This window comes from Diplotaxodon limnothrissa, linkage group LG12 (assembly GCF_057381915.1).
Source record: "Diplotaxodon limnothrissa isolate DT_005_m linkage group LG12, D_limnothrissa_male_GT1.1, whole genome shotgun sequence".
In the NCBI taxonomy this organism is placed as follows: Eukaryota; Metazoa; Chordata; class Actinopteri; order Cichliformes; family Cichlidae; genus Diplotaxodon; species Diplotaxodon limnothrissa.
Window position 1 is genome coordinate 35,086,501 of NC_140607.1, and position 14,371 is coordinate 35,100,871.

At 40.2% G+C, this 14,371-nt stretch overlaps 1 protein-coding gene and 1 pseudogene across 2 annotated transcripts in view; one reads left to right on the top strand and one right to left on the bottom strand.

Annotated features, from left to right (window-relative positions):
- Positions 1 to 14,371, bottom strand: part of LOC146621776 (SH2 domain-containing protein 3C-like) — a 55,834-nt gene that overhangs the window by 27,279 nt on the left and 14,184 nt on the right. The window contains exons 3-6 of the mRNA XM_085367532.1: positions 12,944 to 12,983; positions 11,676 to 11,804; positions 8,151 to 8,545; positions 7,683 to 7,780 (exon numbers count right to left, since the gene is read on the bottom strand). Coding sequence (XP_085223658.1) covers positions 7,683 to 7,780; positions 8,151 to 8,545; positions 11,676 to 11,804; positions 12,944 to 12,983 — 662 coding nt within the window. The remainder of the gene's footprint in view (positions 1 to 7,682; positions 7,781 to 8,150; positions 8,546 to 11,675; positions 11,805 to 12,943; positions 12,984 to 14,371) is intronic.
- LOC146621778 (UDP-glucuronosyltransferase 2A2 pseudogene) lies at positions 260 to 5,086 on the top strand (annotated as a pseudogene). The gene is made up of 2 exons (XR_014906629.1): positions 260 to 404; positions 3,489 to 5,086. The product of XR_014906629.1 is annotated as a UDP-glucuronosyltransferase 2A2 pseudogene (transcript).

The window sequence follows — 14,371 nt, forward strand, 5'->3', positions numbered from 1 at the left end:
TTAAGAAAGATTTCTAAGTAATTGCATAAGATCACGGAAAAAGGAATTGTGTCTTACTGTCACTAACAGTAACTGATGCGTGTTATGTTATCTGCTTACGCATGAGGGGGCGTGAAACCTGACATATAAAACAGTATGACATGTGCTTCCTCTTTGAGATCTATGCAGAGGGTGACGTTGTGTACATCTCCCACATATGTGTTTAATAAATAATTGTTGTTGACTGGACTTGATCTGAGTATTGGTTGTTTATTCTCAGCACATCAAAAAAGAATCGGGACAGTTTTTGGTGTTTCTGCCCGGTTGATGTGAGTCTGAGTGTTAAATTGAGGAGGACAGAGTCCAGTGTCAGACGGACAGGAATCAGCAGATCAATCGGGTGGACGGGGCCCACTAAATTAAAGGTAAGCACAACCTTTTGATTAATAACTGAATTGTGCTGAATTGGAAAGCTAAACTAAATTAGCACTTTCGTTTGTGGTACTGAATCTGATACATATCTGATGTTTTAGAAAGTGACTGCTGTTTGAATGTCATGTCGCGTTACGTCACTGACACAAGACAGACGCCAATTATCAGCACCGCAGAAGCGCCCGAGAAGACATCGTGAACGCTTCCTGGCCATCCAGTGAAACATGAACATTTTATTTGTACTGTATAATCTGCAGATTCTGACAGAAATCTGCAACTATCCTTTGAAGCACCGCTCCTCTCTAAAACAGCAATAAGGATAATTATTAGGCCATATGTAAATAACACCATAACTTTATAACTTAAAGCACAATTGGAAAACAAAGTCCGAAACAACTCTTTACATTAAGGGCCATCAGTCAAACAATACTGTTTGGTCTGGGTCTAAACAGAGCGCGTTGTGTGACGTCTTCTTTTGCGCATGTGGGCCTCTTTGAGGGTTCACACTAGAGCACGTTTGCTGTCACATTTTATTTGTAGTGTGAACAAGCAGACAAAAAAAATCGGATTAGATCAAAAAATCTGAATTGAGCATTAAGACTTGCAGTGTGAACGCAGCCTTAGTTGGAAACTGTGGTCCTTAGACTGAGTGTATCAAAGCAACGAGGATGTGGTTCTGATTGTGTTGTTTTTGTTAGACTCAATACAGACGAGTGAAAGCTAGAGCTGGGTGTAAGTATTATTCATTCATCTCTCCTCACTATTCCCCCTGTTTAAGGGCACAACATTAGGTTTCACATGATTACATTTAATGAAGGACTAAAGACTTATTTGCTGCATGAGTAAAGTGAAATATTGGACTTTACCACTTTACTGGTAGAACATGAAGGATCAAGAATTTGCTCAAATTGATCTTATCCTGAAGAACAGAAATGTCTGTCTCTTTCAAATAAGAAATTAAGAAGCTTATTAGTGTTTCCTTACATTATTTAATTTAAACTGAATCAATGCAAGTCTTTAGCTACTGAAACCAAAGAAGACTTGAATATGGGCTCAAAATGTGGTCATAAATATTTTGTACTTGTAAAAAAGATTTGTATGTGTAAAAAAGATTTGTGTGTGTGTGTAAAAAAGATTTGTATGTGTAAAAAAGATTTGTGTGTGTGTGTAAAAAAGATTTGTGTGTGTGTGTAAAAAAGATTTGTATGTGTAAAAATTATTTGTGTGTGTGTGTAAAAAAGATTTGTGTGTGTGTGTAAAAAAGATTTGTATGTGTAAAAAGAATTTGTATGTGAGTAAAAAAGATTTGTGTGTGTGTAAAAAAGATTTGTATGTGTAAAAAGAATTTGTATGTGAGTAAAAAAGATTTGTGTGTGTGTAAAAAAGATTTGTATGTGTAAAAAAGATTTGTGTGTGTAAAAAAGATGTGTGTGTAAAAAAGATTTGTGTGTGTAAAAAGAATTTGTATGTGTGTAAAAAAGATTTGTGTGTGGACTTAGAAAAAAAACCCCTGCAAGTTACAAGTGCGAATTTTGACCCTATTTTTCTTCCTTTCATCTGATTGGTCAATGTCATGTCAATCACAAATGTAACAATCCAATCGGAGAACAGATGGGTTTGGCTGTCGGAGGGGCGCTTTTTTGAACTGCAGGTCCTTGAAGGGTGATACAGTTTGAAGCTGCAGGATCTCTATATAAATATCCGATAGCAGCTAGGTCCCCTAACTTTCAGTAGCTGTTGAAAGGATAAAGTTGTGGTATATCAGTGGTTAGAAATACCATTATTACTTTAGGATTAGTTTAACACAAAGTCAGGGCTGACCCAGGACCATTGCTGTGAGTCACAGTGCGCAGCATAAAAGTCCTTTCACATCGGACGCAGGATGTGCTGCTAATGCTAACTGCTAACTAAAAGCAAAGGATCCAGAATTTGTTGCGCTGGCTGCTGGGCTCTGTGGGTTTTTGCAGCAGCTCTACCTGTACTAGATGCACCTGCTCCTTGTCTTTTCTATCTCTGACTTTATGTCCTCTACAAGAGTTTCTGGTTTTTTTGCTGGTTCCTCAAATGTTCAATAAAAACATGTATGCTAATTCATAACGAAGAAAGCTTTGTAATGAAGACTGTCATTTCCAAAACACTGCCCGCCCCCACCCCGCGGTCCGCAGCGCTGTTGAAAAGGCTGTGGAAGTCCCTGTATTAAACACGTAGACCTGTGACACAAAAATCACCAAACTCGGACGACCACAGACTGTTTTCCTTCGTGGTGATGAAGGAAAACGCTGGGTTGGCATGTAAAAGGGCATTTATTCCCTTCAAAGACCTGCAGTTCAAAAAAAGCGCCCCTCCGACAGCCAAACCCATCTGTTCTCTGATTGGATTGTTACATTTGTGATTGACATGACATTGACCAATCAGATGAAAGGAAGAAAAATAGGGTCAAAATTCGTACTTGTAACTTGCAGGGTTTTTTTTTTCTAAGTCCACACACAAATCTTTTTTACGCACACACAAATCTGTTTTACACATACAAATCTTTTTTACACACACACACAAATCTTTTTTACACATACAAATCTTTTTTACACACACAAATCTTTTTTACAAGTACAAAATATTTATGACCACATTTTGAGCCCATACTTGAAGGACAATCTCATAGTGTTTAGAGATTCACTTTAGTTTCTTATTTCTTATTTTGCTTTTTGTGACTGCGATGTTAAAAAGGTATGAAAATTTAGCAGCAAAGTCACTAACTTATCACTAATGAGGTCAACTGTACGAGATGCTCACTGCTGTGAGTAAGAGGCTCATGACTTTAAGATAATAATTCACATCTTTATCTTAACCTTTAAATTTACGTTTTTATCTTATCTAAGCCAAAACCAAAGCAGAGCTGGCAAATACGTCTGACATCCAGTGGTCAAGTTTAAATATTGGCCAGTCCATATCTTCTCAACTTAAACTTTATCTCAGGTATTTCTCCTTATTTATTAGGGTGATTCAAACTTTTAAACTCAAACTCCATCTCCTCATAAGAGATGATCTAACATCCTGACATCTTTGTCTGACTCTTTCAGAGATGTGCCATCCAAACTTGCTGGCACTTGCAGTGCTGCTATGCTCCACATTGTTTGTAAATGGAGGGAAAGTCTTGGTGTTCCCTGTGGATGGAAGTCACTGGATCAACATGAATATCATCATCGCAGAGCTTCACTCCAGAGGTCATGAAGTCACAGTGGTGCGGCCAAACGACACCTGGTACATCAAGTCAGAGTCCCCCCACTACAAGACCATCACTATAAAGTTCTCGAATGGTTTTAACAAAGAGCACTTTGAGGCATTTGTAATGGAAACACTAATCATGCGTCGCCAAGGTGCTTCACTGTGGACTCGATTATCAATGGAGCATGACTTAGTGAAACAGTTGTATCAAATGCATGTCAAAGTGCTTGAGATGGTGGAGGGAATGTTTGAGGATACCAAGCTGATGCAGAGCCTCCGTGATGCCAAATATGATTTGGTTCTGACTGATCCTTGGACAGGTGCAGGTGTTCTTATGGCTCACCGTCTGCATCTTCCACTTGTCTTTAATGTCCGATGGACTATTCAGGGTGAAGGCCATTTTGCAATTGCACCTTCCCCACTCTCTTACATTCCCATACCCCTGTCAGAGCTGACTGACAAGATGACTTTCATTCAGCGTGTCCAGAATATGCTCTACTTTTTCTTCTTAACTTTACAAAATTGGTATATGACAGAACCAAACTACAAACCATTTGTCCATCGTCATTTTGGCAGTGATGTACATTACATGGAGCTGTTTCAGTCAGCAGACATCTGGCTGATGAGAAACGATTTCACCTTTGAGTTCCCTCGACCCACAATGCCAAACGTTGTCTACATGTCAGGATTTCAGTGCAAACCCTCCAAGCCCCTGCCTAAAGAGCTAGAGGACTTTGTGCAGAGCTCAGGTGAACATGGTGTCATTGTGATGACACTGGGATCTATAGTGGAAAAACTTCCAGAGGACATCGCTGAAGACATTGCTGCTGCTTTTGCAGAACTTCCTCAGAAGGTGATTTGGAGGCACAAAGGCAAAAGACCATCCACCCTTGGTAATAACACGCGAATCTTGGACTGGTTGCCCCAAAATGACCTCCTGGGTCACCCCAAGACCAGAGTGTTTGTGGCCCATGGAGGCACCAATGGGATACAGGAGGCCGTTTACCATGGTGTGCCCCTGGTTGGCCTGCCCCTTTTGTTTGACCAGGCTGATAACTTCTTCAGGATGAAAGCAAAAGGTGTGGCCAAAGTCCTTGATATTGCAACAGTGAACAAAGAAAACTTCTTGGAGGCGCTAAAGGAGGTACTCTACCAACCATCCTACAGGGAGAAGATGAAGGAGCTGTCCAGCATCCAAAGAGATCAGCCTATGAAACCGCTGGACCGAGCCATGTTCTGGATCGAGTTTGTCATGCGGCACAAAGGAGCGGCGCACTTAAGGACGGAGTCTTACAAGATGTCCAGCATCCAGTACTACTCGATCGATGTGGCAGCCTTTCTGCTGGCAGTTACTTTGCTAGTATTTACCATTTTTGTTTCAGCAGTCAGGTTTCTGTTGCGTAAATTATTTTACAGAAACAAAGTCAAAAAGGAATGATGATTGTGTTGCAAAATTTGTAACCACTTTCGTTTCTGAAAATGAGCTCAATATAAATGTCTTTTGAATTTTCATCTTGTCAAGTGTGAATACAGATAAACAAGACAATGTTGCTGACTGACATTACTGATTATGTATAATCTTTATAATCCATACATGTACCCTTCAAAAAGTTAAATGAAATTAAAATGTAATTACAGGAAAAAAAACATTCGCAATTTGGCCATTATATTTACCATAATACAGACACAGTGTGCAATATATATAATGAAAACCATACTGTTGCACTGTCTTACCTGTCAGCATTAATCACAATCTGTCAGGATTGGTTATTTAAGAAAATGGCTAAATGTTTTTATTGCTGATGTAATTATTAATCTTGCTATATTAATAATTACTACATGATTTTGGGATTTCTGCTATCTAATTAGTTTGCAGCTTCAAAAAACACAATTTAAATTCTTAATAATAGTTTTGTCTTTTAAACCTTTGATGTCTACAAATGTTTGGACACACCTTCTCATTTAATGGGTTTTCTTTATTTTCTTGAGTATTTACATTGTAGACTCTCTGTCAAGGCATCAAAACTATGAATAAACACATACCGAATTTAAACAAAAAAGTGTGAAATAACTCAAAAAATATTTTTGATTTTAGATTCTTCAAAATAGCCTCCCTTTGCTTAGATTACTGCTATGCACACTCTTGGCATAATCTCGTTCAGCTTCATGAGGTCACGCGAAATACTTTTCCGACAGTCTTGAACGAGTTTCCAGAGATCACAAGCACTTGTTGGCCTTTTTGCCTTCACTTTGCTGTCCATATCATCCCAAACCATCTCAATTGGGTTTAGGTCAGGTGACTATGGAGGCCAGGCCATCTGGCACAGCACTCTATCACTCTCCTTCTTTATCAAATAGCCCTTACGCAGCCTGGAGGTGTTGTTTAGGTCATTGTCCTGTTGAAAAATAAGGACAATGACCTATATCTATCTATCTATCTATCTATCTATCTATCTATCTATCTATCTATCTATCTATATATATATATATATATATATATATATATATACACACCGGCAGATAGAGGAGGTGGCTGATATCCAGAAATCCTACCAGTGGCTGGACAAAGCTGGACTGAAAGACAGCACAGAGGCACTAATCATGGCAGCACAAGAACAAGCTCTGAGTACAAGATCCATAGAGGCTGGGGTCTATCACACCAGGCAAGACCCCAGGTGCAGGCTGTGTAAAGATGCCCCAGAAACAATCCAGCACATAACAGCAGGGTGCAAGATGCTAGCAGGCAAGGCATACATGGAACGCCATAACCAAGTGGCCGGCATAGTGTACAGGAACATCTGTGCCGAGTATAACCTAGAAGTCCCGAGGTCAAAATGGGAGATGCCCCCAAGGGTGGTGGAGAATGACCGAGCTAAGATCCTGTGGGACTTCCAGATACAGACGGACAAAATGGTGGTGGCTAACCAACCGGACATAGTGGTGGTAGACAAACAGAAGAAGACGGCCGTAGTGATCGATGTAGCGGTTCCGAATGACAGCAATATCAGGAAGAAGGAACACGAGAAGCTGGAGAAATACCAAGGGCTCAGAGAAGAGCTCGAGAGGATGTGGAGGGTGAAGGTAACGGTGGTCCCCGTGGTAATCGGAGCACTAGGTGCGGTGACTCCCAAGCTAGGCGAGTGGCTCCAGCAGATCCCGGGAACAACATCGGAGATCTCTGTCCAGAAGAGCGCAGTCCTGGGAACAGCTAAGATACTGCGCAGGACCCTCAAGCTCCCAGGCCTCTGGTAGAGGACCCGAGCTTGAAGGATAAACCGCCCGCAGGGGCGTGCTGGGTGTTTTTTATATATATATATATATATATATATATATATATATATACATACCTTTATCAACAGCTTGATGTCTTTATTAGAATTCCTGATTATTCTTGCCCAGATCTTGTTATACTTTGCTCTTTTTTCTGTTTCCTTGTTCCTTTTGTGTTTAAAGCATTGAAATATAAATATTCTTCATTATACATTATACATAATCATACATTAAACTCAGAGACCCATCCTTGCATTAAACATCAGCTAGATTACAGCAACTATGTTTGTGTCCAGCCTGTCCACTGTCATGCTTCTCTTAAGACTGAACTAATGCACATTTAGTATCTAAATTCTGGATAAGGAAACACTTTAAGCTTTGAATAAATTTTGAATGATTTCTTTTAACTCTTACTATTCATCAGATGTCATCTTTTACTGGAAAAGCAAAATGACTACATTTAAAACATAAAATCATGTCGATTGTGAAAAATGTTAAAAGGTTAAAGTGTCTAAGGGTTTAGCCCAGGTCTACACAAGTGACCTGCTGCTGAGGTTATACAAGCCAGAGAGCAAACAGCCACAGATCCTCTGAATCAGGTTGAAGTTCCTGGCTGTTGACTAAAAGCCAGGCAGACCAGGCTGTTGGGGCAATAACAACCCAATTAAGACTCTTTTTTTGACCTTCTTCCTACTGCTGTACTATTGATTTTTCATAATACTGATGAGTATTTAGGGATTATCAAGCTGTGAGGCAAGAAGAGAAAAAGTTTAACTTACAGCGGCTAGAAGGAGTAGAAAGAAACAATTCTCCAGGACTCAGCTGGCCATCCTGTTCCCTGTTCACGTCTGCCTCCTTGTGGTTGTTAGAGGAAGGACTACATGGAGAGAGATGGCACATATTACAGAACCACAGTACTCATTTTAATTTCATCCACCACATTTACTGTAGCAGATTAATACAAGATTGTAAAGAGGATGAGTTCATGTTTTTAATTAACTGCTCTATGAAGCCCTCCATTGTTTTTCCCCAAGTGAATCAAGAAATTCAACGTGGCAAACTTTTTATTGGATTATGTTTTTCTTTCTTACTATAAAATAAACTTTATAGCCTTAAACAATCAAAAGTCAGACAATTCATTTACAGTCCTTGTGTGCCATAGTTTTTCACATGAGTTCACGCTGTGCGTTTATTATGTTACACATAAAAATCGTAACTTAAAAGGAATTAAACAAGTGGAACCGCACCTTCTCGGACAGACCCTCTCCTCTCCTCCCATGCTACCGTTCCTCAGCCCCCTTTGACCCGATGAGGTGACGGCAGTGGTGCGGAAAGCCGTCTCCAGGTAGCTAAGTGGCAAGGTCCTGTTGACTGGCTGGTGAATCTGAGCTCCGCTCCACCGAGTCAGAGCCGCCCGGCTGCCCACATAGAAATGAACAAGGGCAGGTAAGGAGTCGAAGGCCTCGCCCTCCAAGCTGTACTGAACCCGAGTGTACGTCTCAGCGGACTGAACCACCGCCTTCCCGATGAGGAAGTGAAGCGTTTTCTGCTCCCACCGGCTGGTAAGGACAAAGTCACCCTGACTGGACTGAGAGTCCCTGACAAGAAAGTCACCATGGTTCACCACAAGGCTCTCCGACACCTGAACAGATGTTTTAATTTCTGTTAGTTATTAGACGTTTCATCATTTTTACATTTATACCGATGTGATTAAAGATGCAGTGTGATGTTTGACTTTTATTTTATGTTGTCTAATTGATATATTAATTTTATTTCAAAAAATGTTTGGAATGAATTGGGTTAAAAAAATACAATAATAGTCACATAACTTAAAATGTATCTGTTTTTAATAGTGATGTAAACAATATTTGTGAAAGTTTTTTTACATTTGCACATCTAAACACTCAGACACAGAGGAAGAAATCCAAGTTAGTTTAAATCTCATTCCTGAAAGTGTTTCTCAAACTTTGAGGCTTGGATAGGGCTGCTGCTGGAGGGTGAAACCACCAGGGGAAAAATAAAGTCAAACTAATTTAAATAAACAGGAGTCATGAAAAATAAACACGCATTTCCAAACACTATCATGCTGACCTTTATTTCACTAAATTCCCTTTTTGTATTGACACTAAATGATTTATAAGAATTGTGGAAGCATCAACGTTTCTGCTTCTGCTTTTTTGATTTTTGTATTTAAAATGAAAACTAAGAATAGAGGCTGGCATGTATTGAACAGAGAGAAAAACCTTTTGAAGGGGTTTTGTAATATAAAGTATACCTGAACTCCTTCTAACATCATTCTGTCTCCAAAGTTTAGCCAGACGCTCCCCCTTGTGGCCTAATAGCTACATGACTGTGGTATCTGAGTAAATGCTGTAGTAAGCTTTGCAGTCTGGGCTTTGCTGTGTGGGGTTTGCAGGTTCTCCCTGTGACTGTATGGGTTCTCTCTGGGTTTTGCGAATCTGAATGTTTTCTGTCTCTCTGTTAGCACTGCGATAAACCGGCAAACTGTCCAGAGTGTAGCCACCTTTCACCCTCTGTCTGCTGGGACAGGCTCCATTGACTCTCAACTGGATAAGCAGTTAAGAAAACTGATGGAAGTTATTTCTACAGGTTCTGATTGTTCAGTTCTGCTCTGAATCCAGTTCTAGCTGGATGGGGCAAATGCATTTCTTTAAAACAAGCTTGCTTTAATAATATGTTTTTTAAAACCCAAAGATACTCTCTGTTTTATCAGGAAGCAATGCAGCAAATCTGACAGAAAAAGAAAAGATGCAAAAGAAAAGGTGTTCTAATGGTGATATAGTTATCCATGCTTCAGTGAGCTCATTAGTCTCTTAGATTGAAGATGCTTTTTAACCAGCATGCGCTTTTCCCCTGAAACAACAACCTTTTCCCTTCAGGTAGCCTTCATTCCCACATCAGCCTATCAGCTTGTCCTGCCATCATAGGATGTTGGATACATCTGACTTTTTGATAGGTGCATTGCATATTTTTAAACTTCATTTTATGTTTTAGTTTTCTTCTTTATTCTCTGTAGAACTACTTTGTTACATTACTCTTTATGTTACTTTTTTGTTACTCAGTATCACCTGTGTAGATTCCGATTAACAATCTAACACTAAACCTTTCATATTCACACATATCTGCACAAAACAATCCCTGTTCTAATAAGGAGAACACCTAAAAGTCCTTTCCTTTCACAGCCTAGACAAATATCTGACAAAACCAACAACCGATTCGGTGAAGAAACAGCCCACAGAGCACATCACAGGAAAAATATTTTTCCGTTAGTGGGCTCGACTGTATGAACAAGTATGGAAATGTACACTCCTACAAGACTTTTGTTGCGTGTTGAAAAACAAACTTTGACTCTTTGGTTCACGCTCACTTACACTCTGGGTCAGGAGATGTGTAGTACTCCTGAAGGTTTCCCTGATTGGTTAAGTATACTAATTTTCTTTAGCTCCAGTTGCTTCATCACAAGCCTCGCAACTTTGGTGATGAAGCAGCTGGAGTCCAATGTTTTAAAAAAGTGAAAGGAAAAGTAAAGAAACTAAAATTAAACCAACCTTTGAGAGCATACCCCCCCTCCCCCCATTCACTACCATCCTCACACCCACTTAACCACCACCGCCCACTATTTCCACTCTCTTGTTTTTGTTTCATTGCTGCATTTCTAATCGATTACTATCCCACGCTCTAGTCTGTAGTGACGTCGATCAGTAACTAAGAAACTAAAGCCATTTTTGTTACGTAATGTTCACAGCTGGTTTGTGGTGAAAACACGTGCTTGCTTGCTTGCAGGGCAGATGCTGGGAACTGTTTTTTTTCTCCCCCACATGTACTTTTCCAGATATTACCTGACGTAGCCGTCAGAACCACAGTTGGGCAATTGGACTATAAATAGACCTAGCCATTGTGAGATCACCCACTGATTTAAGCCTCTGCATTTTGAAGCTTCGTCTTTGGTCAATACCACATTTCTTAGTTTCTTAGAGCTGGAATATTCATACATATTTAAACTTACTAGCTAATGCTACCTACAACCAAATTCATGGAAAGTATTTACTACAAAGCAAGCCATATTATTTGCCAGATAACATCATTAAAAGTGCTCCGCAAGATACCAAACATGGTTGAGAGGTCTAGTTCGGTGAGTCAATTTAATGGAGGTCAGGCCTAGCAGGTAGTTGTTGGGTCTACCTGTTGACTCACCTGTCATTCAAAACAGTCATACCCTTAAGATTAATAAAATTCATACAGTGGATAAGAGAGCTCAATAGTGTTTTTTGAACAAGGCTGTAAACATGTCTGTTTGCTGGATATACTTTGACATGGGCGTCAGCCTCAAGTGGCCATTAGAGGAACTGCATGTTTTTGTCACTTCAGTGTTGGTTTCTTTTTGCAGCCCTGGAAATGCTTGGTCAAAATTAAACAGTCCATTAGAGTCTGGCCCGTGTGATGCCCAGTTCCATGCAAGTGACGCTGTGTAATTGTCTCGTAACAACTGAGTACCCCTCGATGCCTAAACATTGAACAACTGCTGAGTGCTGCATAAGTAACAGTGCATAAAGTCCAGAACTGATTCTCTCAACATTGTCTGACCTTAATGCATGAAAGCTAAAAACATCCTTTATTCATATCCTTTTTGTGTACCCCTAAATGACACAAGTAATGAGAAGCGTTTTAAAAAATTATGACATTTTCATGCAACAGCTGCAAAAAAAAAAAAAAAAAGTGTGTATTTGCATGTGCGTATGTCAGAGGCAGACCTGCCAGGGGATGCATCCGTGGTACCAAGCGTGGCTCTTCAGGTTTGTGCCGCTCAGCCTCAGCTCTTCCTCCAGCTGCTTCCTCAGCTTCTCAGACGGCGCCTCCAACCAGAACTTCTCCTTGGAGAACTTAAAAGACATGACAGGCGCACGTTGAGAAACAACCTCCCCATGTACGAACACAGGAAGGCAACAACATGAGTTTAAGCCATTGTGTGACCTCTGCTGGCTAAAGGTCAAATCCCAGCAGAGTCTTTTATCTCCTGCGTTTTTCCTTCCTGAAAAAAAATGTAAACCAGATTGGCTTTTTAAAGAAATGGCTAAAATACAAGCATGTAGCCAATCTGCAGCCTTCTCTGCTGTTTTTGTGTGAATGTCTGTTAACAGAGGAAAGAGTGGGATGAGGGAGGAGGAATAGAGAGAGGGAGGATTGACAGCTCTGGCATTCCCACACTGGCATCCACAGTGGCGGCACCAGAGGCCCAAAACCCAGACCCATGCTGGAGTTTTGGCCTTGTCACTGTGGCAACGTCATTGTTAGATGGGGGTCATCGCTCAGCGGCCTTTGTCTGTCGTGTCTTTATGCAAAAAGAAGAAGAAGAAGAAGCTACTGTATACAAAAATTTATGTTAAGGACAAGCTGGGAATACTGGGAGTGTGGACACACACACAAACACATTCCTCAGCTTTATAGGTGACATGTTGTTTTTCTGGTCCCTGACACCTCCCACCCCCTTCTTCTTTGACAGAATGGTTTGCCCCGTTGAACTGGGAATCAAAGACTGGGAACGGGGCCAGGACCACTTCAAAACAAAATAAGATGGTGTGTGTGTTGTGAGGTAAAGACCTGGAAGCCTCCAGCTCTAATTTCATTAGCATTATCATTCACTGGCAGCTTGTAACATTTAGAGAAGTGTGTTTGTCAAGTATCTAATTATAAGTCAATGGAGTGGAAATCATCTTGCTCTCCGGGTCTCTCTCCACCTTTCCTAAACAAGGCCGCCGGCCGAGACGCCACCATTTCCAGCGGTAACCAAGTCAGCTCAAAAGTATGTCACCGCAGAGGGGCTGCATTCCCCGAGGCTTTTCTGTCACTGTCCTGATTGAATTAGAGCCACAGAGCCGAGTGTAGGGAATCACAGAGGTTTGCTGAGAGGTCCATATACAGCTGGAAAAAGGCTTGACCACAGGAAGTGAGAAAGCAAAAGAAAGCTGAATCAAAATGAGAGTCAAATGTACTTTAAAGTCGCACAAAAAGGTAAGCTTACTTTCACATATTCTCCTCCACCATCTGTCATGTCCTGATGCCTAAAAAACAAAGGAAACAAGTTTGATTTATTAAGAATATTAGTTTGAACTTTTTCTTGTAAGAGTCCCCAGTTACCTAACAGCTAATAATTCACAGGAAAGTTTCTAAAAAAAAAAAAGAGTCTAATGAGGTATTAATAACAGGGCAAAATAAATATTGAACTAAGCAAATTATAGAAGAGGGTTCTCTCTCTTCAACACATCCAATGCCACAAATAAGCTCTAGGTGATCTGAGCAGAGTTTAGCAGATGTCAATCAAGTAAATAAATAAATAACTACGATTAACACATTTTAGAAAAATGTGTTTGTTTCATCTGTCTGCTAGAAAAAAACTAAATCACCAAATATCAGTATCAGTCTTTAAAATCCTGTATTGGTCAGGTTAGTATTTGTTTATTTATTTTTCTTCTACTTTTAATTTTTTGTTATTTATTGGATGCGATACAAGCACTGTGTTTTCATGAATGATGGCTGCTCTGAATAAATTAAGTTGTTTTTTTTTCTTTGTTCATGAATTGCTCAGTAGAGATCAACAGAGCAGCTATGGGAAAAGAAAAATCGACCAACATACAATAAAGATCCAAGCAGGAAGAATCTGGGACCAATGACTAGTTTCTGTGTCGGAAAAGTCAAGCCAAAGTGGTAGTGCCCTAAATGTGTATTCTTTTTAATGACCACCAGGGGGACAAAGACGTTGTATAGAAGTCGATGTGAAACAGCACTCAGCGCATTGCTGTATGACCTCACTAAACACAATTTTAAATAGTTTCTGGTCTCAGTTGCTACTTTAAGCTCATATTGTAATCAAGTATGTAATCGGTCTGTCTGTTAGCAGTCTAGTGTTTTTAACATATGATTCTCATATTTTGTGTCTTCAACAGCATCTAGCGCTGATTTAATTTAGGTGAAAAAGATCACAGCAAATGTGACAATCATTAAAAACTTTATATTACCCAGAAAGTTTTTATGGATCGTCTTCAAACTTCACAACAGTAAGCTAGGCCTTGGGGGTCACGAGTACCTAGGTAGGGTAAGCATTTGCCCTTGATCATATTGTAATAAAAAAAAATGGCTGACGTCAGCATGTTATTAAAAAAAATCATAAAACATCAAAGTTTCAGTATAGCTCTCGTGTTTCTCAGGGAGCCTTGTTAGAGGAGAGAGAATCGCCCGCCGCTTGATCAGCTGCCAATGACTTGTAATTGAGAAGTTGTTAACTAGCAACTGTGGGGTGGTTCAGTCAGACCTCTCCCCCCGCCCACCTCCGCCTGTCATGTCTGGTTTCAAACTACCAAGAGGCCGCTGAGCTCAAAGCTTCATGACGGTGTTTTACTAACCAGTATGAGACGCCACAATATTTATGTCCAACTTTTATACAGTCTATAGC